The sequence below is a fragment of the Pelophylax lessonae genome (genome assembly GCF_965119305.1).
Source record: "Pelophylax lessonae genome assembly, chromosome: 10".
Taxonomy (NCBI): domain Eukaryota; kingdom Metazoa; phylum Chordata; class Amphibia; order Anura; family Ranidae; genus Pelophylax; species Pelophylax lessonae.
The window spans coordinates 36,677,265-36,703,383 of NC_138777.1; the positions used below are offsets into that span (position 1 = coordinate 36,677,265).

General features: G+C 45.3%; 1 protein-coding gene across 1 annotated transcript in view; it reads left to right on the top strand.

Moving 5' to 3' along the window:
• LOC309565924 (uncharacterized protein) overlaps positions 1 to 24,788 on the top strand; it is a 33,160-nt gene extending 8,372 nt beyond the window's left edge. The window contains exons 3-8 of the mRNA XM_082270954.1: positions 1,658 to 1,788; positions 6,040 to 6,175; positions 8,861 to 8,970; positions 15,614 to 15,646; positions 23,141 to 23,219; positions 24,389 to 24,788. Coding sequence (XP_082127080.1) covers positions 1,658 to 1,788; positions 6,040 to 6,175; positions 8,861 to 8,970; positions 15,614 to 15,646; positions 23,141 to 23,219; positions 24,389 to 24,626 — 727 coding nt within the window. The 3' untranslated portion in view covers positions 24,627 to 24,788. The remainder of the gene's footprint in view (positions 1 to 1,657; positions 1,789 to 6,039; positions 6,176 to 8,860; positions 8,971 to 15,613; positions 15,647 to 23,140; positions 23,220 to 24,388) is intronic.
• The last annotated feature ends 1,331 nt before the right edge of the window (positions 24,789 to 26,119 follow it).

Genomic DNA, 26,119 nt, shown 5'->3' on the forward strand with positions numbered 1-26,119 from the left:
CTCCAAGCATTGATTATGCAAGAATGGGCGGCCATCAGTCAGGATGTGGCCCAGAAGTTGAGTGACAGCGTGCCAGGGCACATTGCAGAGGTCTTGAAAAAGAGGGGTCAACACTGCAAATATTGACCCTTTGCATAAACTTCATGTAATTGTCAATAAAAGCCTTTGACACTTATAAAATGCTTGTGATTAACTTCAGTATACCATAGTAACATCTGGCAAAAAGATCTAAAAACACTGAAGCATCAGACTTTGTAAAAATGTATATTTGTGTCATTCTCAAAACTTTTGGTCAAGGCTGTATGTGTGCGCAAATGCCGTGGGGTGCTATAGCGCATATATACAGTACCAAAAGCTGGTGGCATTTGTTTGCATGCGCAGAAATCAGCCACATTTGCACAGATGCACCTTTGGTCCCCGTCAACTCCCAAATAACTGGAAGAGACTGGTGGCACATCTACACGCGTCCTGTTTTTTTTTCCTAAAAGCTGCAGAGGGTTGGAGGTAAGCCCCGCCCCCCCTTTTTTTTCTCATGTGAGTTCATATTTATGCTGTCTTTTTTTATGTAAAGGCAGGGCTGTATTTAACAGAGGGCCAAAGGGGCAGCTGCCCCGGGCCCAGCCATTGTTGTGAGGCCCAAAGCAGCTGCCCCTTGAGCTCACACTGCCCATAAATATTTGTTAAGTGCATTTCGTAGGGCCCAAGAAAATATTTGCCCAGGGTCCAATCAATACTAAAGATGGCCCTGTGTAAAGGCCATATTACTGCATATTACTTCATAAATCTGAACCGAACAGGCAAATATAAATGACACAAACTAATGCAACTCTGTATTAACACATTAACCACAGCAGTGTAAGACCCCGTTCACACTGGGGCAACCTGGTCGCCTGACAGGTCGCCGTAGGTCGCCTTCCATAGAGAAGCTGTGGACCCGTTCTAATAGGAGCGACACAAGTCGCTCCGACTTAGAAAAAGGGTCCGGAGCTTCTTCGGGGCGACCAGGAGCGACCTGCATAGACTTCAATGATATAAGGTCCATGCCGGCCGCTCCGAGGTCGCGGTGCTTCACAGGTCGCCCCGGGAAGTAGCGTCGCCCCAGTGTGAACGGGGGCTAAGACTCCAAAGCTACCTTTCAAGGCGCTATATAAAATAATAAAAATATATATATATTATTTTTATTATTACTTGCTATCAGCATCTTGCAATCTCCTGTAAAGTAGAGCTTAGACTGGAGAAGGAGAAGCATCACAAAGAACCAGGAAGTAGGAAAATGCTTATAGGAGCAGAGATCACAGAGAGGAGCTCAAGAGTCTGCTGCATCTAATTTCACTGTCCAATCACAGTTTGGGGAAGGTACAAGACCTGTGGGTGCTACTTGTCTGCACCCAAAAAAAAAATCAGGTCTCCTGTCCTGCCAGACAGAATGATGCTATGTGGCGGAGCTGTGCAAATCATAGAACTGGATGGACTGACATACAAATTCCTTGGCAGGTAACAGGACTCGCTTTTATGTATTACACCTATGAATTTTGCTCTGTCTGGGGTTCTGCTTTAATAATTGTTAGGGCTGGCTGACAATAGTTGTGGTTAGTTAAACACATGATACAGAATGGAGGAATGCTAATAATAATTTATTGATATCACTTTTACCCAGGTGGGGCTGGATAGCGACGAACAGACTGGTCATGCTGAGGTTGACCCCCTTCGAATCTTGCGCTGGCTACAACATGGGAATTTTGATAAGAGATTGTCCGCTCATATCTTATGTTTTCTGCAATATAAACGGTGAGTTTCGTAGAATGTACTGATATGCTACTAACCTACCAGCAGGTGTGCCTTGATGGTCGGCATGTTGGAGAAGAGATAATCGAATAACTGTAGCTGTAATGTAGATGTAGCCCCCTCCAAGGTAGGTGCTAGGTAAATTATAGTGGGGCCTTGCCTGCTTAACCACTTAAGCCCCGGAAGATTTTACCCCCTTCCTGACCAGGGCCTATTTTGCGATTCGGCACTGCGTGATTTTAACGGACAATTGCGCGGTCGTGCGACGCTGTACCTTAATGAAATTGCCGTCCTTTTTTTCCCACAAACAGAGCTTTTGGTGGTATTTGATCACCTGTGCGATTTTTTGATCATGCGCTATAAACAAAAAAACAGCGACAATTTTGCAAAAATAACAATATTTTTCACATTTTTTTATATAAAATCCCCCCCCCCCCCCAAAAATGTAAAAATCTAAATTTTTTAACATTTTAGGCCAATTTGTTTTCTGCTACATATGTTTGGTAAAAAAAATCGCAATAAGCGTATTTTGATTGGTTTGCGCAAAAGTTATTGCGTTTACTAACTAAGGGAAAGATTGTCATTTTTTTTTTAACAACTAATGGCGGCGATCTGCGATTTTTTTTTGCGGGACTGCGACATTGCGGCGGACAGATCGGACCCCTGACTGACGTTTTTGACACTTTTGGGAGTACCAGTGACATTACTACAGTAATCAGTGCTATACATATGCACTGTTACTGTAAAAATGACACTGGCAGGGAAGGGGCTAACTTTATTGGAGAAGGAGGGGTTAAGTGTGTCCCTAGGGGCGTGCTTCTTACTGTGAAGGGATGTGGCTGTTTGTGTAACAACAGAGAAATACGATCCTGCATAGCAGGATCCTATGATCTCTGTTCTTACACAGGGGAGAATGACAGGTGGGTTTGTTTACATTAGCCGCCTGTCTTTCTCCCTCTCAACCCGACGATCACGAGTTACCGGCGGACATCGGGTCCGCCGGTCACACGCGCGGGGGGGGTCCACGAACGAGCGGGGGCGGGAGCGTGCCTTCGTCGGCGCGCGCGCGCCCCCTAGAGGCTCACAGGCGAGCGACGTAGACCTACGTCGCTTTGCCTGTGAGGGGCTGACTGCCGCAGTAAATATACTGACGGCAGTCGGCAAGTGGTTAACAGCGGGTCCATATTGTTCAGCTAGGCTGGCATGTGTTCCCAGGTGTGCCTGTTGTGGTGGGGAGTCTCCCCACTGTAACCCAATGAGGGCTCTCATTGGGCAGTGGAGGAAATCTGACCTATAGCACACCAGGGCTTGTATCCATCCTGGAAGGGCAGATTCTGCCACACAGCATTCTGGGAAGGGGTATGAGTCTGTGAGGGGCGCATGTCAGATTGTCTTTGGCGGGAAGCAGAGTCCCAAGAGGGAGGTGACGGCTGTCTCTCCTCCTGTCAGGAGGAATTGGGTATCCTAGGCGGCTTGCCTGAAGGGGTACAGGGCTGAGCTGAGATGCAGAGAAGGACCCAGGTGTGCTGAGGACCAGTGGAGCTGTTGGGGTCAAGTTTCAGGAAAGCATTCTGAGTCGTGGGTACTGCAAACTGCCCCTGGGGGTCTGCCTAGGGGAGGGGACCACTCCGGAGAAGGTCAGAGGGATCCAGGAGCTAGCTAGCCGGGCAGCGGTGACAGTAAAGGGGATTCCAGAGTTGACCCTGAAGAGTAAAGGGGGTGCCAGTGGTTGGGCCCTGAAGTGTAAAGTGTGAAGTGTTGCAGCAGTAATTGCAAGTGTCTACCTCAGTCAGGGAGGACAGGAGGAAGCAGTGAAAAAGGACTGTTCATTGTCTCAGTATTCACACTTGGGACAACAAGTTTAAATGTGCTGTTGGTGTTAACGGTAACCATGGCAGACCCATATCCAGCACTGATGGTGGAAATACTGCTACATATAGGCCAGGGGTCTCCAAACCATTTAAACAAAGGGTCACTTCACTGCCCTTCAGACCTTAGGTGGGCCCGAATGTGGCCAGTGAGAGTACAAAATGCCCCACCATCTCAGGCTTGGTGGTCAATGGGAGTCAAAAAATTGCATAGCGTCTGTGGTCAGTATGAGGGAGGAATAGTGCCCCATCATTGGTGTCAATGGGAGGAATAATGCCCAATTGTTTATATCAGTAGGAGGAACAGTGCCCCATCATTGGTGTCAATGGGAGGAATAGTGCCCCATCATAGGTGTCAATGGGAGGAATAGTGCCCCATCATTGGTGTCAATGGGAGGAATAGTGCCCCATCATTGGTGTCAATGGGAGGAATAGTGCCCCATCATTGGTTTTAGGAGAAGGAATGGTGCCCCATCATTGGTTTTAGGAGAAGGAATGGTGCCCCATCATTGATATTAGTAGAAGGAATGGTGCCCCATCATTACTATCAGTAGAAGGAATGGTGCCCCATCATTGATATCAGTAGAAAGAATGGTGCCCCATAATTGGTGTCAGTGGGAGGAATAGTGACTCCTATCCCAGGGTGAGATAAAGGCAAACAAAGGACTGCATATGGCTTACAGGTTACAGTTTTGGGACCATTGATTTAGGTTGTCTAACATGAAGGTCGGTGCTCAGGACATGTTTTAAACTTAATTTACAAACACTAGTGAAGAGCTTAGCATTTTAGTTGGCATTTAGCAAGGTATTTAGGAAGCATCTGCAGAGCTCAGCCTAGTAGCTACCTACAGCTTGACAAATAATGCTTTCTAAATGCATTGTAGGCCTAGTCCAATTTATAGCCAGTAGTCAGGGCACCAGTGCAGCCATTGGACTAAATCCACCCATTGCTGCTTGCAGCCCCTTCTATCTATCCTGGCACCTTCTATTTCTGACCCAGGGTCTGGCTGCAGCTTCAACCGTGGTCCCCATGTCACCAGAATTAGCTTGTAACCTCTAATCTCAAGAGCAAGATTTCATTCACATAAACATAATGGATCAGAGCTAGCTTGCTGTAAACGGACTTGTGCCCGTTTACATCTGCACGCCTATAGAGCCATCATGGGTCCGACACTGTCTGCTGTGTAAATACACAGACACAAACTGAATGGACACGGATGTCAAAGAACAGACATCCGTCCCATTCAGGTCTGATTCAGCAGAGGATCTGCTCACTAATTCTCTGTTTAACGGAGTGCAGCAGCACCGTGTGAAAGGGCCCTTAGGCACCTTTCAAATGAGCCTCATCCAGCCTGATCCACGAACCTCTGCTGAATTGCTGCAGAAAGGACCGTGTGTTTTTTTCTGCTTTTACACCCTGAAGTCTTCTGGACCCTGTTGGATCTATGGGGTGCCAGATAAAAACAGACGCGCCCATTTATTTAAGACTACCTTCAATACATCATGTTTAGATCCAGAAAGATGGATAAGTATGCAGATCTTTTTACAATTTTTTTTTTACCTGGACAGATTTAAGTGGATGCACATCAGGAGAGTACCTACAGGGGTTGCAATGGTAAACCGACCATATGTTGCAGGGGGCCAATGCGTCCCCCCCCCCATACACCTGGATAGGAGGAGCAGTGGGGGTGGCTGCATATAGAGGAATCGATCTCTCCATTTTCCTCCTGCAGCCACTGAATACCTGCGGGAGGGAGAGGAGAAGCCGGCATTTAGTGACTGCAGGAGATAAATGGAGAAATTGATTCCTCTATATGTAGCTGCCCCGCAGCTCCTCCTATCCAGCTTTCTTCTGCTGCATCCCTTTGTGCTCTTTCCCACCTCCCCCCCTCGTCTGCTGGGTTTCTCCCTCCCATTTCCAGCTGCGGGGGATCTGTCAGGATGGAGAGCGAGGAAGGGGATGGTAAATGACACATTTACAAGCCCCTTCCACACATTTACAAGGAAGGGGCTGGTAAATGTGTAATTTACCAGCCCCTTCTTTTTCTGAATGTAGAAAAAAAATGGTTGAAAACAAAATAACAAAAATAAAAAACTCCTGACACCAGTGGTGGAACTACCAGGGTCACAAAGGTAACACTTGCAACTGGGCGCTGGCATTTTGCCACCGGGCTTAGAGTAAAGGGCCCTGGCCGTGGGTCAGGGGGGCCCTTCATGGTCTCTTGCAGTGGGGCCCTGAAGGTTCTAGTTACGCCACTGATGCACGTAGCACATAGACTTACAAGACACTTCCAATCAGTACTTGATTATACCGCTTGTGTGAAAGAGGGCATTACTTCAACAATATCCATGGAACTCACTTTATCCTTTCATTTCTTTCGCTCAGGTTCAATAGAAATCGCTACTATACAACAGAACAAAGTCCCTTCATATGAAAATGCCAGCTTGACCTGTAAGAGCATTGGTGAAGTAGCCACAGAGCAGCAAGTTAGGAACAACAGCCGTACAATACCAAACAACATGTATGTCTTACAGATTATTGTCTCCTCCTCTACCTTGGTTTACAAAGGGAAAGCTATCATTTTTGTGACCCAGAGTGGGTTGAAATTGCCTAAAAATTGTGTTTTGGATATAGTGGGAAACAGTTACATTTTCGTTATGCCCTTATTTCTGTCTGTGATCCCCATTGGGAAGATCTTTGCTTCACTTCCAGTACCTGTGACACCGGGACATAAAATGGGGGTAACAGTTGTTAACAGGTCAAGGCAAGCACAGACAGCATTCAAAAACATGGCCTGACATTCTAAACCTTCCTTGCTGTCTGAAGATGGGTTTTTTGCCAATCCGTAATATCCATTGTGACAATTCTTTATTGGCTTCATAGCAACTGGCACATTTTGAGCGAAGCTTGACTCATTGCATGTCTGTACAAACATGCTTTGAGCAAGGCTTTGGCCGAAACGTGTCAGCATTTTTTACTGTATCGGGCTATGTACCCAATAAAGAACTGTTGCAATGGATGTTACAGAGTAGCCGGCTTCATTGTATCAATGGGTAGACAGAAGATTCAGCCACCTTGGGCGCTTTAGTGGGAGGGGGTGCTAATAGGAGCAGGATCTTCAGCCTATGCTGCTGAAGTAGATCACAGCTCATGGGAAGAGGGAAGGGGGGAAAGGTGGCACTTTGTTCTTTTTGCCCTGGTTGCTCAAGGACCTTGTCTTGCCACTGGCACATACAATAAACCTGCCATTGTTCTAGGATACAAATATTTGATCCATACTATCAGTTCTTCCAATTCCAAAGCCAGGAAATCAAAGAGAATTGATGTACAGTCCATATTATCCACCCCTCGATTACAGTCTATCTATCGCAGCGGTGGCAACTTTCTTCATATGAGAGGGTTTGGTGGGAGTTTTTTCTGCCTGTAAGAGCATATGCCTGTAAACTAGGGATAGACCGATATGGTTTTTTCAGTGCCGATACCGATACCGCTATTCTGGTCACAACATATCGGTATCGGCCGATATGGTCCGATATTTTGTACATTTGAAGTTTTGAAAAACAAAGACAATTTTTTACACAAATCGGGTACTGAACATGGTAATTTTTGTTTAATGCTTAATGGCTGGCTTGCTGGCACCCTGTGGTGGGTGGCTGGCTGGCTGGCACCCTGTGGTGGGTGGCTGGCTTGCTGGCATCCTGTGGTGGATCGCTGGCTGGCTGGCACCCTGTGGTGGGGGGCTGACTGGCTGCCACCCTGTGGTGGGTGGCTGGCACAGGGGCTTTGGGTGGCTGGCTAGTACAGGGCCTGTGGGTGGGTGGGTGGCTGGTACAGTGCCTGTGGCTAGCAGGTACTGGGCCTGTGGGTGGCTGGCTGATACAGGGCCTGTGGGTGGCTGGCTGGCTCGCTGGTACAGTGCTTGTGGCTGGCTGGTACAGGGCCTGTGGATGTGGGCGGCTGGCTGCCACCGGGCTGCTGTGGGTGGGTGTATGGCTGTGATAGACTCCCGCGAGACTAGTCCCAACTCCAGATGAGGCTGTTCAAGGCGAGGGAGACGGCCTAAGAAGGCAGAATGACATCACAAAAATATCGGCAACATTGGCCAGTTCCGGGGCCGATACCGATATATCGGGGAAAGTGCATATTGGCCCCCGATACTGTAAACGCCTAAAAAAAGCCATAGTGTGCAATGGACACATTGGCTAATATGAAGGGGAGTTTCCAGGCAGAAAAAACGGGAGCTCAAAAAAGCTCAAAAGCCTGTAGGAGCCGCTTCTTTGAGATGCAGTGTGTATATACTCTACAGTAAAACCTTGGATTGTGAGCATAATTTGTTCCGGAAAAATACTTGTAATCCGAAGCACTCGTATATCAAAGCGCATTTCCCCATAAGAAATAATGGAAACTCAGATGATTTGTTCCACAAACTTCAGTTTATAGTCCATATAAAAAGATTATAGCAATGTGATAGGTTGTGTAACCATAAAATGTCCAACCACAAATGGCTCCTCCCCAAGGAGATGAGAAGCAAAATCCAGCATCAGCTACAGAGTATAAAAGAGAAGAGAGGCGCCTCTAAGTGTAGGAATATGGTTACATTTAATGAAGGTTCAACATTTAGCAACTCACATGGCTGATGAATTAAAGAGGCACATCTAAGTATGCAGGCCTTCGGGGTAAAGCTGTTCACATAGACCATCCTCCGCACTGCCATCTCTCATCGCTGTCAGCCTGCAATTATAACCGGGAGGACTACTCTGCAGTAGAGTGATCTGAAAGCGAGGCTTGAAGCGTTCGTGGAGCGCAGTGTGGAAGGGATGACATTGATAGCGGTGCGGAGGACGGTCTATGTGGACAGCTTTACCCCGGATGCCTGCATACTTAGATGTGCCTGTTTGTGAGTTGCTAAATGTTGAACCTTCATTAAATGCAACCATATTGCTACACTTAGAGGCGCCTCTCTTCTCTTTTATACTCAGTTGTGACATGACCAGTGTGACATGACGCTACTTGTATATCAAGACCTTGCTTGTTGATCAAGTCAAAGTTTATAAAAAAAATGTACTTTTCTTGCAAAGCGCTCTCAAACCAAGTTACTCTTAATCCAAGGTTTTACTGTATATGTTTTTAGCTTTAGTTACAGTGTGATGGTTGTTTGCAAAATATAATTTTACTAATCTTTCCACATTGCTTTTGTTCTTTATAGCCTGGCTTGGTACAACTGGGGAGTTGGACAAGTTCAGAATGGAGAGTTTGTACCAGATGTGTGCTATGATACATTGAGCCAGGCGTCTGCCTTCTGCTACAACCCATCCTGTAAGTACCATAGTTCCCAACTGTCCCTGATTTACAGAGACTGACCCCGATTTGTAACAAAGTAAGAGAGACATTGTTTCCTCCTCATTTGTCCCTCATTTTGGTCTGATATATATAGTTGTGTATATAAAATGCACTTTTTATCGTTCAAAAAGGGTTTCCTGGTAATAAACCTTTCATCCAATTTCTACATTGCTGCATTTGTAAATTTCATAAGACAGTATAAAGGGATAGTAATGGTAAAAAAAAAAAAAGCACTTGTGGGTTTAACCTCCACATTTTTCTTTATATATTACTCCTTTAACCACTTTAAGACTGGTAGGATTTGCCCCTTCCTGACCAGGCCCTATTTTGCGATTCGGCACTGCGTTACTTTAACGGACAATTGCGCGGTCGTGCGATGCTGTACCCAAACGAAAAATTTACTTCCTTTTTTTCCCCACAAATAGAGCTTTCTTTTGGTGGTATTTGATCACCTGTGCGATTTTTATTTTTGCACTATAAACAAAAAAATAGCGACAATTTTGATAAAAAACAATATTTTTTACATTCTGCTATATCAGGGGTTCCCAAACTTTTCAGACCGCGACCCCCAATATTAGATTGCTGACGACCCGCGACCCCTCCCCCTCCCCCTCGTATGTAAGATTTGCGATTTGGTTACATACTGACAGAGCTAAAACAAAAAGGAACACAATCTCTAAGCCAGGCTATTTTATTAACAAATTACAGCCCACCAGCAGTGTCCATACATGCAGCCCACCAGCAGTGTCCATACATGCAGCCCACCAGCAGTGTCAATGAATGCAGCCCACCAGCAGTGTCCATACATGCAGCCCACCAGCAGTGTCCATACATGCAGCCCACCAGCAGTGTCCATACATGCAGCCCACCAGCAGTGTCCATACATGCAGCCCACCAGCAGTGTCCATACATGCAGCCCACCAGCAGTGTCCATACATGCAGCCCACCAGCAGTGTCCATACATGCAGCCCACCAGCAGTGTCCATACATGCAGCCCACCAGCAGTGTCCATACATGCAGCCCACCAGCAGTGTCCATACATGCAGCCCACCAGCAGTGTCAATGAATGCAGCCCACCAGCAGTGTCCATACATGCAGCCCACCAGCAGTGTCAATGAATGCAGCCCACCAGCAGTGTCCATACATGCAGCCCACCAGCAGTGTCCATACATGCAGCCCACCAGCAGTGTCAATGAATGCAGCCCACCAGCAGTGTCCATACATGCAGCCCACCAGCAGTGTCAATGAATGCAGCCCACCAGCAGTGTCCATACATGCAGCCCACCAGCAGTGTCCATACATGCAGCCCACCAGCAGTGTCCATACATGCAGCCCACCAGCAGTGTCAATGAATGCAGCCCACCAGCAGTGTCCATACATGCAGCCCACCAGCAGTGTCAATGAATGCAGCCCACCAGCAGTGTCCATACATGCAGCCCACCAGCAGTGTCAATGAATGCAGCCCACCAGCAGTGTCCATACATGCAGCCCACCAGCAGTGTCAATGAATGCAGCCCACCAGCAGTGTCCATACATGCAGCCCACCAGCAGTGTCAATGAATGCAGCCCACCAGCAGTGTCCATACATGCAGCCCACCAGCAGTGTCCATACATGCAGCCCACCAGCAGTGTCCATACATGCAGCCCACCAAGTGTCCATATAAGCAGCCCACCAAGTGTCCATACATGCAGCCTAGCAAGCGCAATGTCCAAATATGCAGCATCGCAAGCGCCATTGGAACTAACCTCATTTTGTTTCAAAAAAGACCGGGAAGCAGCGCCGAGAGCAGAAGGGGCGGGCCGGGCCGAGAAGGAAGGACGAGCTGTCATACCGTAAGAGCAGAAGGGGGCGGGCCGAGCCGAGGAGAAGGGAGAACAAGCGAGCGCAGTCATCGGAAGTCCCGTCTCCTCTGCCGAGACGTGTGACGTCTGTCATAGGCGGGACTACCGATGACTGCGCTCGCTCGTTCTCTCTTCTCCTCGGCTCGGGCCGCCCCTTCTGCTCTAATGACAGCTAGTCCTTCCTTCTCCTCGGCCCGGCCCGCCCCTTCTGCTCTCGGCGATGCTTCCTGGCCGTTTTTTTTTTTAATATCGGCGTATAACACGCATCTCGCGACCCCCCTCTCCCCACTCCGCGACCCCCCGGGGGGTCGCGACCCCCACTTTGGGAACCACTGTGCTATATGACATTCCCAAAAATTAAAAATCAAAATTTTTTAACATTTTAGGCCAATTTGTTTTCTGCTACATATTTTTGTTAAAAAAAATCTCAATAAGCGTATTTTGATTGGTTTGCACAAAAGTTATCGCGTCTACTAACTACGGGAAAGATTTATGTCATTTTTATTGTTTTGGTTTTTTCTACTAGTAATGGCGGCGATCTGCGATTTTTTGCTGGACTGCGACATTTTGGCAGACAGATCGGACCCCTAACTGACATTTTTTACATTTCGGGGGTACCAGTGACATTACTATAGTAATTGGCAGGGAAGGGGTGATCAAGGGGTTAAATGTGACCCTAGGGGAATGATTCTAACTGTGGGGGGGCGTGGCTTCTGAGATGACCATAGAGACACGTGATCCTATATATCACATGAGCTCTGTGATCATCACAGGGAGAAGAACGGTCCGCTGTGTTTACAACAGCCGACCGTCCTTCTCTCTCAGTGGGGAACGATCGTGGGTGTCAGGCGGCAATCGGAGCCGCCTGACACGCGCATCGGCTTCCCTGCTGACGAGCGGGGGTGGGAGCACGCCGCTGGCGGCACTTGCTTGCCCCCTAGACTCCCTAGAGCGAGCGCCGTACATGTAAGGCGATTTGCCTGGAAGCGGCTGCCTGCTGCAGTACATCTACGGCGGGCGGTCGTAAAGTGGTTAAAGGTGGCGTGGCAGGGGGTGTGTCCTACGCTTACATTATTTTGCTAATAGGTGTCCCTTGTTCCCATCACAAAAAGTTGGGAAGTATAAAGTACTACTCAAAAGATATTCAGAAACATACCGATCAACGTATTCAAATCCAAAATCAAGGCAATTTTACACTTTTAACCACTTCAGTACCGGAGGATTTACCTCCCTTCCTGACCAGGCCATTTTTTGCGATATGGCACTGCGTTATTTTAACTGACATTTGCGCGGTCCTGTGACGCTGTACCCAAATAACATTTTTGCCCTTTTTTTCCCCCACAAATAGAGATTTATTTTGGTGGTATTTGATCACCTCTGCGTTTTTTATTTTCTGCGCTATAAACAAATTTTGAAAAAAAAAACAATATTTTTTACTTTTTGCTATAAAACACACCCAACAAAAAAAATGTAAAAAAATTGAATTTCTTCATCAGTTTAGGCCGATATGTATCCTGCTACGTTTTTTTTAAAACATTATTTTTTTTTGCTAATAATGGCGATTAGCGATTTTTAGTGGGACTACGACATTGCTGCGGACAAATCTGATACTGAGTGACACTTTTTTGCGGATCAGTGACACCAATACAGTCATCAGTGCTAAAAAAAAATGCACTGTTACTGTACTAATGACACTGGCAGTTAAGGGGTTAACATCAGGGGCTATAAAAGGGTTAAATATGCTCATAGGGAGTGCTTTTTAACTGGGGGATGCTTTGGCTGTAAGAAACCAGAGATCCGTGTTCCTGCTTAGCAGAAACACAGGATCTTTGTCTCCCATACTAGCAGAATGGCGATCTGCCTTGTTTACATAGGCAGACTGCTGTTCTGCCTTTCTTGGGAGCGAGGCCAGGCGGACATCAGGTCCGCAGACCTGCTGATTGGCTCCTGCTGTGTCTAATCACGGTGGGTGCTGGCCGTCAGCGCCACGTGCGCACACAAGAGACCCGGAAGAGCGAAAATCACGTACAGGTACGTGATTTCGTGCAGGAGAGCCGCCGCCCCGAAGTACATGTATGGGCAGTTGGCAAGTGGTTAATACTGTGTGGTGACCCAAGTTTACTGATGAATGTTTTAAGAGTCTAAGGCCTTCACATACAAGACACTTAAAGGGTACATTCACCTTTTTCATGAAAAGGTGAAGGGACTCCAAGTACCCTAAACACCCCTCTGGATCCTGCTGCACATAGCATCCCATGTTGCCAGAGTAGCAGTCCATACATACTGTGGGTGAGTACCCATCATGATGCTAGCAATGGTAAGCACTCATTGGATAGCATGACCATGTGACTGCCCTGACCAATGAAAACACACTACCGGAAGAAGAAGCCTCAGATGCGCTTCTTATGGACAGCACTCTCCATCCATTCTGAAGGATACTCACACCAGTTCTGTGTAGAGGGATGTACAGATCACTACACAAGCAGCACAGGGGGGGCATAACAGCCGTTATTTTCATCAGGGTCTGGAAGGGTGGCCAGGGTATTTGGAATTTTTTCACCTTTTCATTTTAATGAAAAGATGAACTTACCCTTTAAAGACCCTATTACCAACCTAATAAATTTTAAAAAGTAAAAGCTCAGAAAAAAGTATCTTTCCTGGTAATTGTTTTCTTTGGTTATACTAACGCTGAACTCCAGGTATGGATATTTTTGCATACTAAGATTGGTCCAGCAACATGAGTGTAGGACAAGAACATTACATTTCAAGAGAGCCAACTTTTATTAGCTGCACTCCAAACTATATGACATTAAAATGGGATCAAATTTTAGAAACTTTAAGGACATATTAAATAATGGTATTGGCCAGTGTGTTCCAATGGAAAACAAATCTAATAGAACTAAAGTTAAACCTCAGGTGTGTACATTCTAGCGTAAAAAGGCATATTGATGAGAAAAAATGGCCTTTAAAAACTTTAGGGCAAAGTGGTCATTGTTGGCATTCCAGCACTACAAACAATGCAATAAGAGATGTAAGAGTGCAATCAGGGCAGAAACAATAGACCAGGAGAGACATATAACAGAGGAAAGTAAAAAAAAAACTACCCAAAAATGTTTTAAATATATTATATGTAAAAATGTGAGGTCAGAGCATATTGACCCCATAAATGATCATCAGGGGACGTTGGTAATAAGCGGCAAAGAGAAGGCAACTTTATTAAATGCATTCTTTCTTTTCCTCAGTTTTAATAAAGGAAAGGAGGGGTATATTATTCAAGATTGTATTGTTAGTAGTTCAACACAGAATGTACCATTGTGGCTAAGAGAAGCCAGTGTTAAAAAAAGACTTGAAAAACGTAATGTGAAAAATCACCAGGACAAGATGGCTTACACCCCAGAGTCCTCAAAGAAGTTAGTCATGGTATAGCCAGACCATTATTCCTAATCTTTAAGGACAGCTTAGTGACTGGAATGGTACTAGCTGATTGGCGAAAAGCCAGCAAGATACCACTATTCAAAAAAAGGGCCAAGATATATACCTAGAAATGACAGACCCGTCAGCCTAACATCAATAGTATGTAAGCTATTGGAGTGAATAATAGGGGCCATATCCAAGAATTTGCTGACAAAAATAGTATAATTTGTAGTAACCAGCATTGATTTATCAAAGATCGTTCAGAGTGACCATGTGGAGGTAAATTGTAATCTGGATAGAGGAAGACCTGTGTAAGTGGTATATGTGGATTTCATCAAAGCATTCAATATAGTTCTCCATAAATGCTTAGTTTACAAATCGAGGTGTGTTGGCATCAATGATAGTTTGTGTACCTAAATAGAAAACAGGTTACAGGAATGCGTCCAGAAGGTGGTGATACCATACTGTATCTTCTGAATGGTCTGGAGTTATAAGTGGCGTACCCCAGGGCTCTGTCCTGGGACCAATTCTGTTTAATATGTTCATAAATGATATAGAGGTTGGTATATATAGAGGTTGGTATATATAGCTGAATCTCAGTGTTAGCTGAAGATACAAAGCTAAGCAGGGTAATAACTTCACAATAGGATATAGCGGTTTTACATGAAGACCTCAATAAAAATAAAGGCGTGGGCAATTACATGAGAAATGAGGTTTAAAATTGATAAACGTAAAGTAATGCACTTGGGGGCTAAAAATATAATTGCAAGTTACTCACTAGGGGAAGAACCTCTGGGAGAATTGAGGATGACCTGGGGGTCCTAGTAGATCACAGGCTCAGCAATAGAATGCAATGCCAAGCTGCAGCAAGCAATTGACTTCTGTTGAGTGGGGGAGCCCACTTACTGATCGAAATTTGTCCGGTCCAGTGGTGAATTTTAATTAGTGTGTGGCCAACTTTAGTGTCCTACTGATGGTGGTAACCTGCCACCTTGAGGAGGTATGAAACTTTTGACCGTTACTTGTCAGCTGTGTTGAGCATACATTACTATTATACAAAATCTGTATAAAGCCGGATAACTATAGAATCCTAACCACCACTACCTGTCTGGAGTTTGCATGCTCTTCCTGTGCCTGCATGGGTTTCCTTCAGGTATTCTGGTTTCCTCCACACTGGTAGGTTAATTGGCTTTTGTCTAAAATTGGCCCTAGCATGTGTTAATATGAATGTGAGTTAGGGACATTGTAAGCTCCTTGAGGGCAAGAACTGATTTGAATGTACAATATATATGTAAAGCGCTGCGTGAACTGTTGGCGCTATTTACAGTACCTGTAAATAATAATTAATTCTGTTTCATTGCAGTGGCGGATGTCATCATTACCAACAATGAACGAAGTAAGCATTTATATTGATTATTACTGTTTATCTACCACCTGATGTGTAGGGCTGGTAGTACACACCGCTGGCTAAATGTTTGCAGCACCACAAGCTATTAGAAAATTTGGAATTATTAAACCAATGTATATAGCAACCTGATAGAGAACCTTGCATTACATACATGTGTCGTCACTCCTGACTCTGATCTCATTCGTTCTCTCATGCCTCCACACCCCAGACCCCAAGTTACTCTCATGGGATACCTACCACTCACCAACCAAAACACACTGTCCCATTACATGCGGAAAGTCCTCTACTCTTGTAGATTTTCCAGTTCTGTTGAGAAATTATATGTATATGTTGGAAGGTTTTTAACAGACACTGTCGATCCTTGCCATGCATTTTATGGACCTCCCAATGCAATAATTATTTTATATGGGGCTTTATATGGGGAACCTAGACCCTAAATGATGTAAATATTCTTTATACATTCAAGGAATGTATACCACAATTGCAGCACCTGTTACCCACTGTGATTTTCGGCATCCCTTTTAGATATGTATTGACTCAACAGAGATGAACTCCAAGTGTAGTAAAACCAAAGCTAGGTTCACACTTCTGCGTGTGGCTGCGGGTGTGGGAATTGCAGCAATTCCCACACCTACCCGCAGTGAAAATGCACTGCTCTGCAGAAACGCTTTGGGCTGCCATTCATTCTTAATAGCACTCCTACAAGTGTAAATCGCAGTACGGGTGTGGGAACCACAGGGTATTCAAATGGTCAAAGAGGCCATGCGATTTCCTTGTGGCTGCGTTTGTGAAAAGGTGTATGCACCCTTTTTTGAGGAAATGCAGCCAGTGGTGTCAGGAGGGAGGCCGATTAGGGCTATAGCCCCGAGTGGGCCCCCAAAAATCCCTGGGTCTCGTATTACCTAATGACAATTATTAGTCCCAAGGCCCTGGGGCAGCTTTGTAGGGCTGCTCCTGGGCGGGTGCACACCGGGCTGCCTCTGAAGATAAGGGGGGGGGGGCAAGCGCTGCTTGTTTCCACAGAGCGGGGATCTCCCGCATGGCCGAGTGCCATACGAAGTCCTGCCTCCTGGACCAGCTCCTATGATGGACGTCGCACTGGTCCAGTACCGGGACGTGTGATGTTCATTACTGAAGCCATTCCAGGAGGCAGGACTTAGTGTTACAAAGGCCACGCGGCGCCAGGTAAGCTGAAGATCCCCACTCCATGTAAACCGGTGGCTCTCCTCTCCCCTTGCACTGGCAAGGCTGAGTTGATGGGCACTGGCAAGGCTGCGCTGAAAAGGCACTGGCAAGGCTGAGTTGATGGGCACTGGCAAGGCTGCGCTTAAGGGCACTGGCAAGGCTGCACTGAAGGGCATTGGTGGTCCAGAGGTACCTGAGCTTTGTAATGTAAAAGGGTCCGAAGGTACAGGGGATGTGTAATGTAAAGGGGTGCAGAGGTACAGGGCTTGTATAATGTAAAGGGGTCTGGACCCTGGTGCTGATCTTCACGCCCCCTTCTGATGTCGGAAAGGGGGCGTCGTGGGATCAAATTTACTTTCAAGCTCAACCCCCTGGTCTTTTTCCCACCTAGCAACAACCCTGATGGCAGCCCATTCATTTGAATGGGCTGGTGTAGCCATGCAAAACGCATAGGTGTGAACATAGTGTAGTCAAATTTCATTCTACATTTTTTGTTGTAAGAAAGTTTTGTTCAGTTTTCTAATTAGTAGGGTCACTGTCCACTGCAGTGACGACACAATTTGAAAGAGCGGAATGGAAATTTTTTCTAAATATACGAATTCCTAACAGTGAATATGGTTTTTCTTTGGTAGTCCATTCATTCCAAAATTGAATGTTAAAGGCAAATGAAATCTTGAACAAATTTCGAACGACATTTAAATGTTCTGGGAATTTTTGCATGAATTTATCTAAGAATGTTTGTACAAATTTCCACCTGAAATTCCACTAGTGTATACCCAGCTTTAAAGCGGTTATAAACTGCAGATGTTGCTAAAAAAAAAACCTGCAAGGCAATGTGCTAGTATCCATCGCAAAATACTCGCCTTGGAACGAAGCGCTCCAGCGCTGTAAAGTCACTGGCATTGACAAGAACTGACATGTTTCTCCTGCTCCAGCTATGTGACTGGCCTAGGCCGCGATGACGTCACTCCTGCGCATGTACGCGGGAGCCCTTGGTTCCGACACAAAGCTCTGAAGTTCCGGCAAGGTATGCCAGACCTTCAGAATGCATGCGCGTGCGCCAATGTCTGTCACTGTCTGCATCCAGGGTGAATGTCTTCTAAACGGTTTATTCATTTTAAATACCGGTAAGCCTAAAAATGACCAAGCGAGGTTTACCACCACTTTAAGTTTATTAATAGGGATTCCATGGACCAGACAACAGGCTGCCTTTAACTTAACCAGAAGCTCTGTGAAAGTATCAAATACAGGAGTAGAAATAAGGGATCAAAAGAAGTTTGATACTGTTGCCATGGCTACAAGGAAAATAACTTTGGGGCTTTCTTGTCAGTTGTCACAGCTAGCTACAGACTGAAATTACATTTTTAAAGGATATCTAAAGCAAGAAACATAAATGTAATATATTGCCGAGAACCCATCTCTACGCCGTTTTCAATCCAAGATCTTATTGGTCCACCCCCTCTCCCTATATAATTAAGTGATTTTCAATTTGGTGTCTCTTCTCATTCTTCCCCTAACACTATCTTCTTTTCACAGCACTTTCATTTCCCTACTTTCTCTACATTCCTGCTGCCAAACGTATACCCCTTAATTACTGCCCTCCACCCCAACAACAAAAACTAGTAGCATTGGTATTCTGAGTAAACCATGTTTCGGACATTAATGGGGACCCTGAAAAATGTAGTGTTTGTCATGTTACTATACAGTATATAAAAATTGTAATAACAATTTTAATACGTCAATTGTTCATACTGTCCTTATGTTGATGCATATGAACCCTGTTATACAATACAAACTGCAATGTAACCCCCCCCCCCCCCCACACACACACACACCTGTACTCAATCAGTGTCCACCATCAAGTGGATATAGGAGGAGTCCCCTGTAGTGCATTTGCACATCTTTCCCAGCAAGGAGTATTATCTCCAAGGGTTAGAAAGGCTGGATTCATCTCTTTTTCATGGATAGTGTAGGACCCACTGATAATGGGGTACTTTGACGCAGTAGTGGGCTTGAGCACGATATGGCCATATGGTGGGACCAAATCCCCATTTTTATTTATGGATTGTCTTCAGAATTGGTAGTAATTTCTTTTGCATTTGCGCGCTATTCTTTTTTAATATTGATGCTACTCATAAATAAGGATTTCAAAAAAAAAAAATATATATATATATTGCAGCTTACCAGTCCTTAGATGTGTTGGCTGCATTAGTCTTTCTATTTTTCAGGCTGAAAATCATTTCTCCAAGTATAGAAAAATACCTGTTTATTCTGCCAGAAATCCAACGTCCTGTGCTCTGAAATGAAAATTCAAGTAATGTTAGCAGTTTTCTTAACTAGCTTCTGTGAATCACAAAATGTAATGGAGATCAGGAGAAAGGGGAGTATTTGTAGTCAAATCAGGAGAGCAGCCATGATTGACAATACTGCTCCTCCAAAGATACAGTGCAGTAAGTGAGTATTGTCACCTTTAAGGTGGTTGTAAAGCTTCAAGGTTTTTCACCTAATGCATTCTATGCATTAAGGTGAAAAGCCTTCTGTGCTGCAGCTCCCCCCCCCCCCCCCAACAGACCACCCCCCCCCCTTTTTCTTAACCTGAGCCCAATCCAATCCAGTAATGTGCACGAGCCCAGTGGCTTCAGCCGCAGCCTCTCTCCTCATTGGACAGATTGACTCCCACTGCTGTCAATCAAATCCAGTGACATGGGAAAGCAGCTTTCCATGGGGGCACCCGAATGAAGAGGAGGGGCCTGGAGTGCCGGCGGGGGAACCCCAGAAGAAGAGGATTTGGGCTGCTCTGTGCAAAACAATTACACAGAGCAGGTAAGTATAGACGTGCTTGTTATTTTTATTAAAAAAAAAAAAAAGGAAGGTTTGCAACCCCTTTAGGACAGGAAGAGTGATACTGACAGAATCCTCAAATGAAATAAAGGTAAAAATAAACAAAAAAATAAATCTAAAGCAGCCACCACCCCACACGCTTTGGGGAATGGATTAACCACTTGCCGACCGCCGCACGACTATCTACGGCGGCGGTCAGCCCCTCACAGGCAAAGTGACGTAGGTCTACGTCGCTCGCCTGTGAGGGTTTAGGGAGCGAGCGCGAGCCGCCGGAGGCGCGCTCCCGCTCCCGCGTGGTCACGGACCCCCCCGCGTGTGTGACCGGCGGACCCGATCGCCGCCGGCCACTCTACGATCGGCGGGGGAGAGGGAGAAAGTCAGGCAGCTTGTGTAAACAAGCTGCCTGTCATTCTCCTCTCTGTATGAGAGATGATCACATGGATCTACTATGTAGATCCATTGATCACTCTGCATACAGTTGAAGCCACAGCCAATCACAGTTAGAATCACGCCCCTAGGGACACACACAGCCCCTCCCTCTCAAATAAAGTTAACCCCTTCACTACCAGTGTATTTTTACAGTAACAGTGCATATATATAGCACTGATTACTGTAGAAATGTCACTGGTAACCCCAAAAGTGTCAAAAATGTCAGTCAAGGGTCCGATCTGTCCGCCGCAATGTCGCAGTACCGCAAAAAAAATCGCAGATCGCCGCCATTACGCGTTAAAAAAAAAAACAACAAAAATGACAAAAATCTTTCCCTTTGTTAGTAAACGCAATAACTTTTGCGCAAACCAATCAAAATACGCTTTTTGCGATTTTTTTTACCAAACATAGGTAGCATAAAACAAATTGGCCGAAAATATTAAAAAATTTTGATTTTTACATTTTTTTTGGGGGGAATTTCATATAAAAAAAAGGGAAAAATATTGCTATTTTTGCAAAATTTACGCTCTTTTTTTGTTTATAGCGCGTGATCAAAAAATCGCACAGGTGATCAAATACCGCCAAAAGAAAGCTCTGTTTGTGGGAAAAAAAGGACGCCAAATTCGTTTAGGTACAGCTTCGCACGACCGCGCAATTGTCCGTTAAAGTCACGCAGTGCCGAATCGCAAAATACCCTCTGGTCGTTTAGCAGCCAAATCCTCCGGGGCTTAAGTGGTTAAAAGTGTGTCAGTATTAGCATAGAGGGTGACCGAACAAGTATTAAAAACGACTTGGCAAATTGGTTAGATGTGAAAGTGGGGGGTGTCATGGCGCTCTTCTAATATCCCAAGATGGTACAAGGAATGTGGGTGGATGGGAGGGGGGGGGGTTATGGGGCTGCTTGGGGGGGGGAACAAAGTTTGGTACTGTAGGGAAGCTATAGTCCGCGGCAGCCGGCTGAAGCGTGGAGAAGCCCTGAGAGATGCAAGAAAGGAGAGAGCGGCGCCAGCTTAGTATAGTACAAGTTTATTTAACACTGTTAAAATTGGTGACTCACTGTCCGAGGTTGGGTGAGACCGGTACACAAAGACTGTTAGGGTCATCCATCTTCCTCTTCCAGGATAGTGGTCATAGGAGAAGGTGGTGAGGTTCCAGAGGTATAGCCGAGCCGCTGTGGGGCTGCTAGTTGTCACTGGCCGCGGCAGAGCATGCACAACAGGGCTCCGGCTGCTGACTTCTGATCCCTGATGACATCACTTCCTGGCAGGAGAAAAATAGGGGTTGCACGCGTTCGGAGCATCCGTGCTCCTTCGCCAGGCGAATTTTAACAGTGTTAAATAAAATTGGTTAGATGTTCCTGGGTTAGCCCCCGTAGGTCCAATTATGGACAGGTTGTTGAGACTTAACACTGGGTGAGGATATCATTTATTTGCATGTACTTTATGAAATCTGTTTTGCCTCACGTATTTAAATGTTGGTCTTGACAAGCAGAGGTACACTTTCTGTGCAACGCTTTGCCATTGTTTCTGTTTGGCTTGATTTAAATTGTAGCCCACTCGGGCAGTGTACTGCACTGTATTGTATGGCAATGCTATGGTTCTAACTTTCAATAAAGTTTTTTTTCTTGGAAAAAAAAAGCAGCCACCATATTTAAGGACTAGTGAGCTGAAATATATTAAATGTCTGTTCTTGGGTTTGGATACGCTTTAACAGTATAAGATAAAAGAGTGCCTTGTATAGAATTTACTGTATGTACCAGTGTTTAAAAATAACCTCAGTTTAGTCGGGATTGTATGAGATATATACTTCTGATCATGACTCCTCAGTTATATCTTCACATAGAGCTGTGGTAGGAAATATACTGAATGTTTCCATCTACGTTAGTACAGGGGCGTAACTACAGGGGTTGCAGGGGTTGCAATCGCAACCGGGCCCCATGCTCAAGGGGGCCCATGTGGCTCCCCTGTACACCTGAATAGGAGGGGTGGCGGGGGCAGCATGTAGAGAAATCACTGTCCTCCTTTTTCCTTCTGTAGCTGCAGGAGGAAAATGGAGGAGATTGGTTCCTCTGTACGCTGCCCCGCCACTTCTCCTATCCAGTATACTTGTGTTCTGCTGTCTCTGGGCCCCTGTGTGCTCCCCTGGTCCCCCCCCCCTTCTGTGCTGCCCCCCCTTCAGAATTCTCCCTTCCCTCACCGTAATAAAGGGCCCCGCAACTAGAGTAAAGGGCCCCAGGGCGCCAGGGGTCCAGGGGGCCCTTCATGGTTTCTTGCACCGGGGCCCTGAAGGTTCTAGTTACGCCTCTGCGTTAGTATAATGGTCAGTGGGAGGAATGCTCCTTACACTTGTGGTCACTGGAAAGAATTACTCCCTTACAGATAGCTAAAAAGATCAATGGTGTCAGTGGAAATCTATCTGAGAGGCAGAAATTGCTCAAATAACCCCCAAAACCTCTGGAGGAACCCTAGTTAAGAACCCTGGTCTAGGTGATTGAGGAATAAGCTGTACTTTACATATCCCTTTAGCACTTTCCTCTTCTCCCTGATGCTCCTGGCTGCTGCTGTTCCCTTTTCCGTCACCATGTACAATGCAGAGCTATTAGACCTTTATTGTATGTAGAGGAGGTGAGCATGTGACCGAAACCAACACCGCCTTAAGCTGGCAATACATTATACAATTTTCTTATTCAATTTCCTTTAGATTTACCTTCAGTTATGTAGTGCAAGGGCCTGCCTGATTGCACACAAATTAAGTGTTTAGGTTTGAACTCATATTGTATGGTTTTGGTAAATCTAAAAGAAAATTGTACAAGAAAATTGTATAATGTATGGCCAGCTTTACAGAGGAGGCTTGGGGGACCAGTCACCCTGTGTGGGGGTAAGTATTAGTCCTTTTTCCTCTGCCCCTAGACCTAATGAGCATTTAACCCTTAAAGAGTAGGAGGGCACTTATGCAAGGGTAGCTTTTTTCTTGTGCTTGGAATTTGGCTTTGAACATTCTTTTACCTCCACTATGTATCTTTTACAGCCATAAAGATAATCGTCATGGCATGCTTCCTGGGCCTGATCTTCATAGTATTGCTGTTTGCAGCTGTGTTCATGAAGGGGTAAGTTTTAAAATCTTTCAACAACCAAAAAAGTCCATGAACTGTTTTGCAGAAAAAAACTCTATTCCCAAGTTTGTGCCCAGAGAGACCCAACATGAAAAATGTCTCAAAATGAGAAGATATCACACTTGTTGGTTGATACTTGAAAAGGTGGCCCCATTAAAATAATTCTTCTCTTTTGTTTTGGGGTTCTATTACACCCATGAGTGAAACAGCTGGGTTAGTCCACCCATGTATCATTGTACAAGAGTCCCTTGCAAGTCCCAACACAATTACAGAAGGCTGGCTCCACCCATGCTTACTTTGAAGGTATTCCAGTGCATAAGGGTTGTGCCTTTACCCCTTGGGGGTTGCTCCTTCAGCGTACATTTTCCTCACAGTAAATCAACGACAATGAGGAATTGGAAGATTTCTTCTCTTTTTGTTTGGGGTTTTATTCCACCTATGAGGGGAGCAGTGGGGTTAGTCTGTCCATTACTGCTGTACAAGAGTCCCTCGCAAGTCCCAACACAGTCGCAGGGGGCTAGCTTCGCCCATGCTTACTTGGCAGCTATTCCAGTGCTTAAGGGTAATGCCTCTGCCCTTTGGGGGTTGTTCCTTCATTGCACATTTTCCTCAAAGGGAATCAGTGACTAAGAGGATGATTAGTATAAAATGGCTGTAAACCCTAAATATTTTTTACTTTATTTCATTCCCTGCATTAAGGTAAAAAAAATTTCAGACTGTGTATGGCCCCCTCAGAACTCCCCCTCATACTTACATGAGTCCTTACTCGATCCAGCAATGTGCCAGTTTGTTGCAGCCCTCTCCTATTCTTCCCACTTTCACAGGCTTTGCTGAGAGCAGCCGGAGCCAAGAGCTCCCGCTGCGGTCAGTCAAACCTTGTGGCAAGGAAGCTGGGGGCAGGGCCAAACCTCGCTGTCTGTGTCTATAGAAGCAGGCAGTGGGGGCTTCGGATCGAGCCCACAGGTGTGCCTTAATAGGAAGCGGCTTCCAACGGGGGCCCACTGAGTAGAGGAGGAGCTAGAAGTGCTGGTGGGGGACCCGAGAAGAGGAGGATCGGATCTGCTCTGTGCAATTACCATTGCACAGAGCAGGTAAGAAAATCATGATTGTTATTTAAAAATAAAATAACTGTACAATCGATTTAATTATCTTTCTACTTTCAGGAACAGGTTTATCTGCTGCATGGGGCCAAGGAAGACCGAGCCACAAGACGTCATCCAGTCTCCAGCACCCACCTGGAACAATACAGGCATCTATCGACGCGTTAGCCAAGCCAACAAGGGAATGCTATATGACAACTTAACCAGCATAGAGGGGCGATCATCTGTCATTCGCCCAGAAATGAACCTCTACAAGACCCACTACACAAACATGGCTTTTGACACTATTGGAGAAGAATGAGGGGGATCAATGAACAACATATAAGGGCCTCCTTTGCTATAAAGCATCCCCTTCAGCTCCTTAATAAATCCTTTTATTCACATGAGCAGTCCAAGAAAACTCTTCACGTTGAAGGCCTATAGGAGTGGTGAATTTCCCTTTGACTTTTTCAGGATGAAAATAAATAGGAAGGGGAGGAGCCCTTAATAAGCCTCTGTCGAACAAAGGCGGTTGTGTAGAATGGATGCTTTAAGGCGGAGTTCCGGCCTATTTTGCAACTTTAGTGATTCCTGGAGTGCTCGCTTTGCTGATCAACAATTGGGCATTTTCAATTTATTTTGGGGGTCCCTTACCTTATTTTCAGGGCATTTTTGATTGTACTTCCTCCTGCCCCCCCCCTCCTCTATGGCCACGGCCACCGACATCACTTCCGCCTTTGCATTGCATCCTGGGAGCTGTTTGTCATCCCTCCCAGGAGGCTGGAATCAGGAAGAACTCCCAGAACACTCCCTGGAATCAGGAAGAAGGACACAGCAGATTACACTGCGGCTTCAGATGCCCACGTTTAAGATGGCCGCACTCAGACAGCATTTTTTAAAGTAAGCTTTTGACTAAAATCCAATACTGTACACCTTGTAAGTATGAGAATAGCGGTTCTGTAAAGGGCGATGGATTAGTATTATAGGGGTATTTTTAGTTAAAAAAGGTATTTGAGGCCGGAACTCCGCTTTAACTCTTTCTAAACCTAAAAAAAAAAGTTAAAGAGCTATCAGTAATATTAACAAACTCCAACATCCGCTCAGGAAATTCAATTTTTTTGTGTAACTTTGATGGTTTTGTTGTTCTGTTAGCTGTTATTTTAGGGACTCTGCAGAGTGACAGATGGAAGTATTCTTTGCAGTGTTTGGGAATATGATTGAATTAGTAAAAATATGATCGAAAATGAAATATTCTGCCTGGTGACAATGCGATAGTGCTGAAACAATTAAAATGAGAATTTGTTGTAATGAATATAAAATAAATCGTATTCTGCTTGAAGGAGGTAAATCCTGATGGAAGTATGGTGTGTTTGGACTTGGTTCTGGTCGTAGGCTGCTTTCCCTTTGATCACTCAATCGATGGTCAACTCCTCGGTGTGTGGTTAGGAATGCCCAGTACAAACATTCATCCTGCTTGGAAATTAATTAAAAATGTTTATTGGTTAATAACATCAGATACCACCAACACATTTTGGGGGAAGGATTCTCCCTTCTCCAGGGCTTGAACTACAGTTTATGATGGAATCAGGATAGAATGAAAAGGGAAGCTTGAGTTGAAGCTGGATTGGAGCTAGAATATTCAGCACGTCCATATGGTAATGTGGATAGCTGGCTATCTATGGCCATATTTAAAAGGGACCTATACTAGTCCTATATGCACATGTTACTATAAATCTGTGCTTACAGTATTACTTGCGTTAATAAGGAGTGATAGAAAAGCTAAAATACCTACAGTTCTTGGAGAAAATGCTGCCA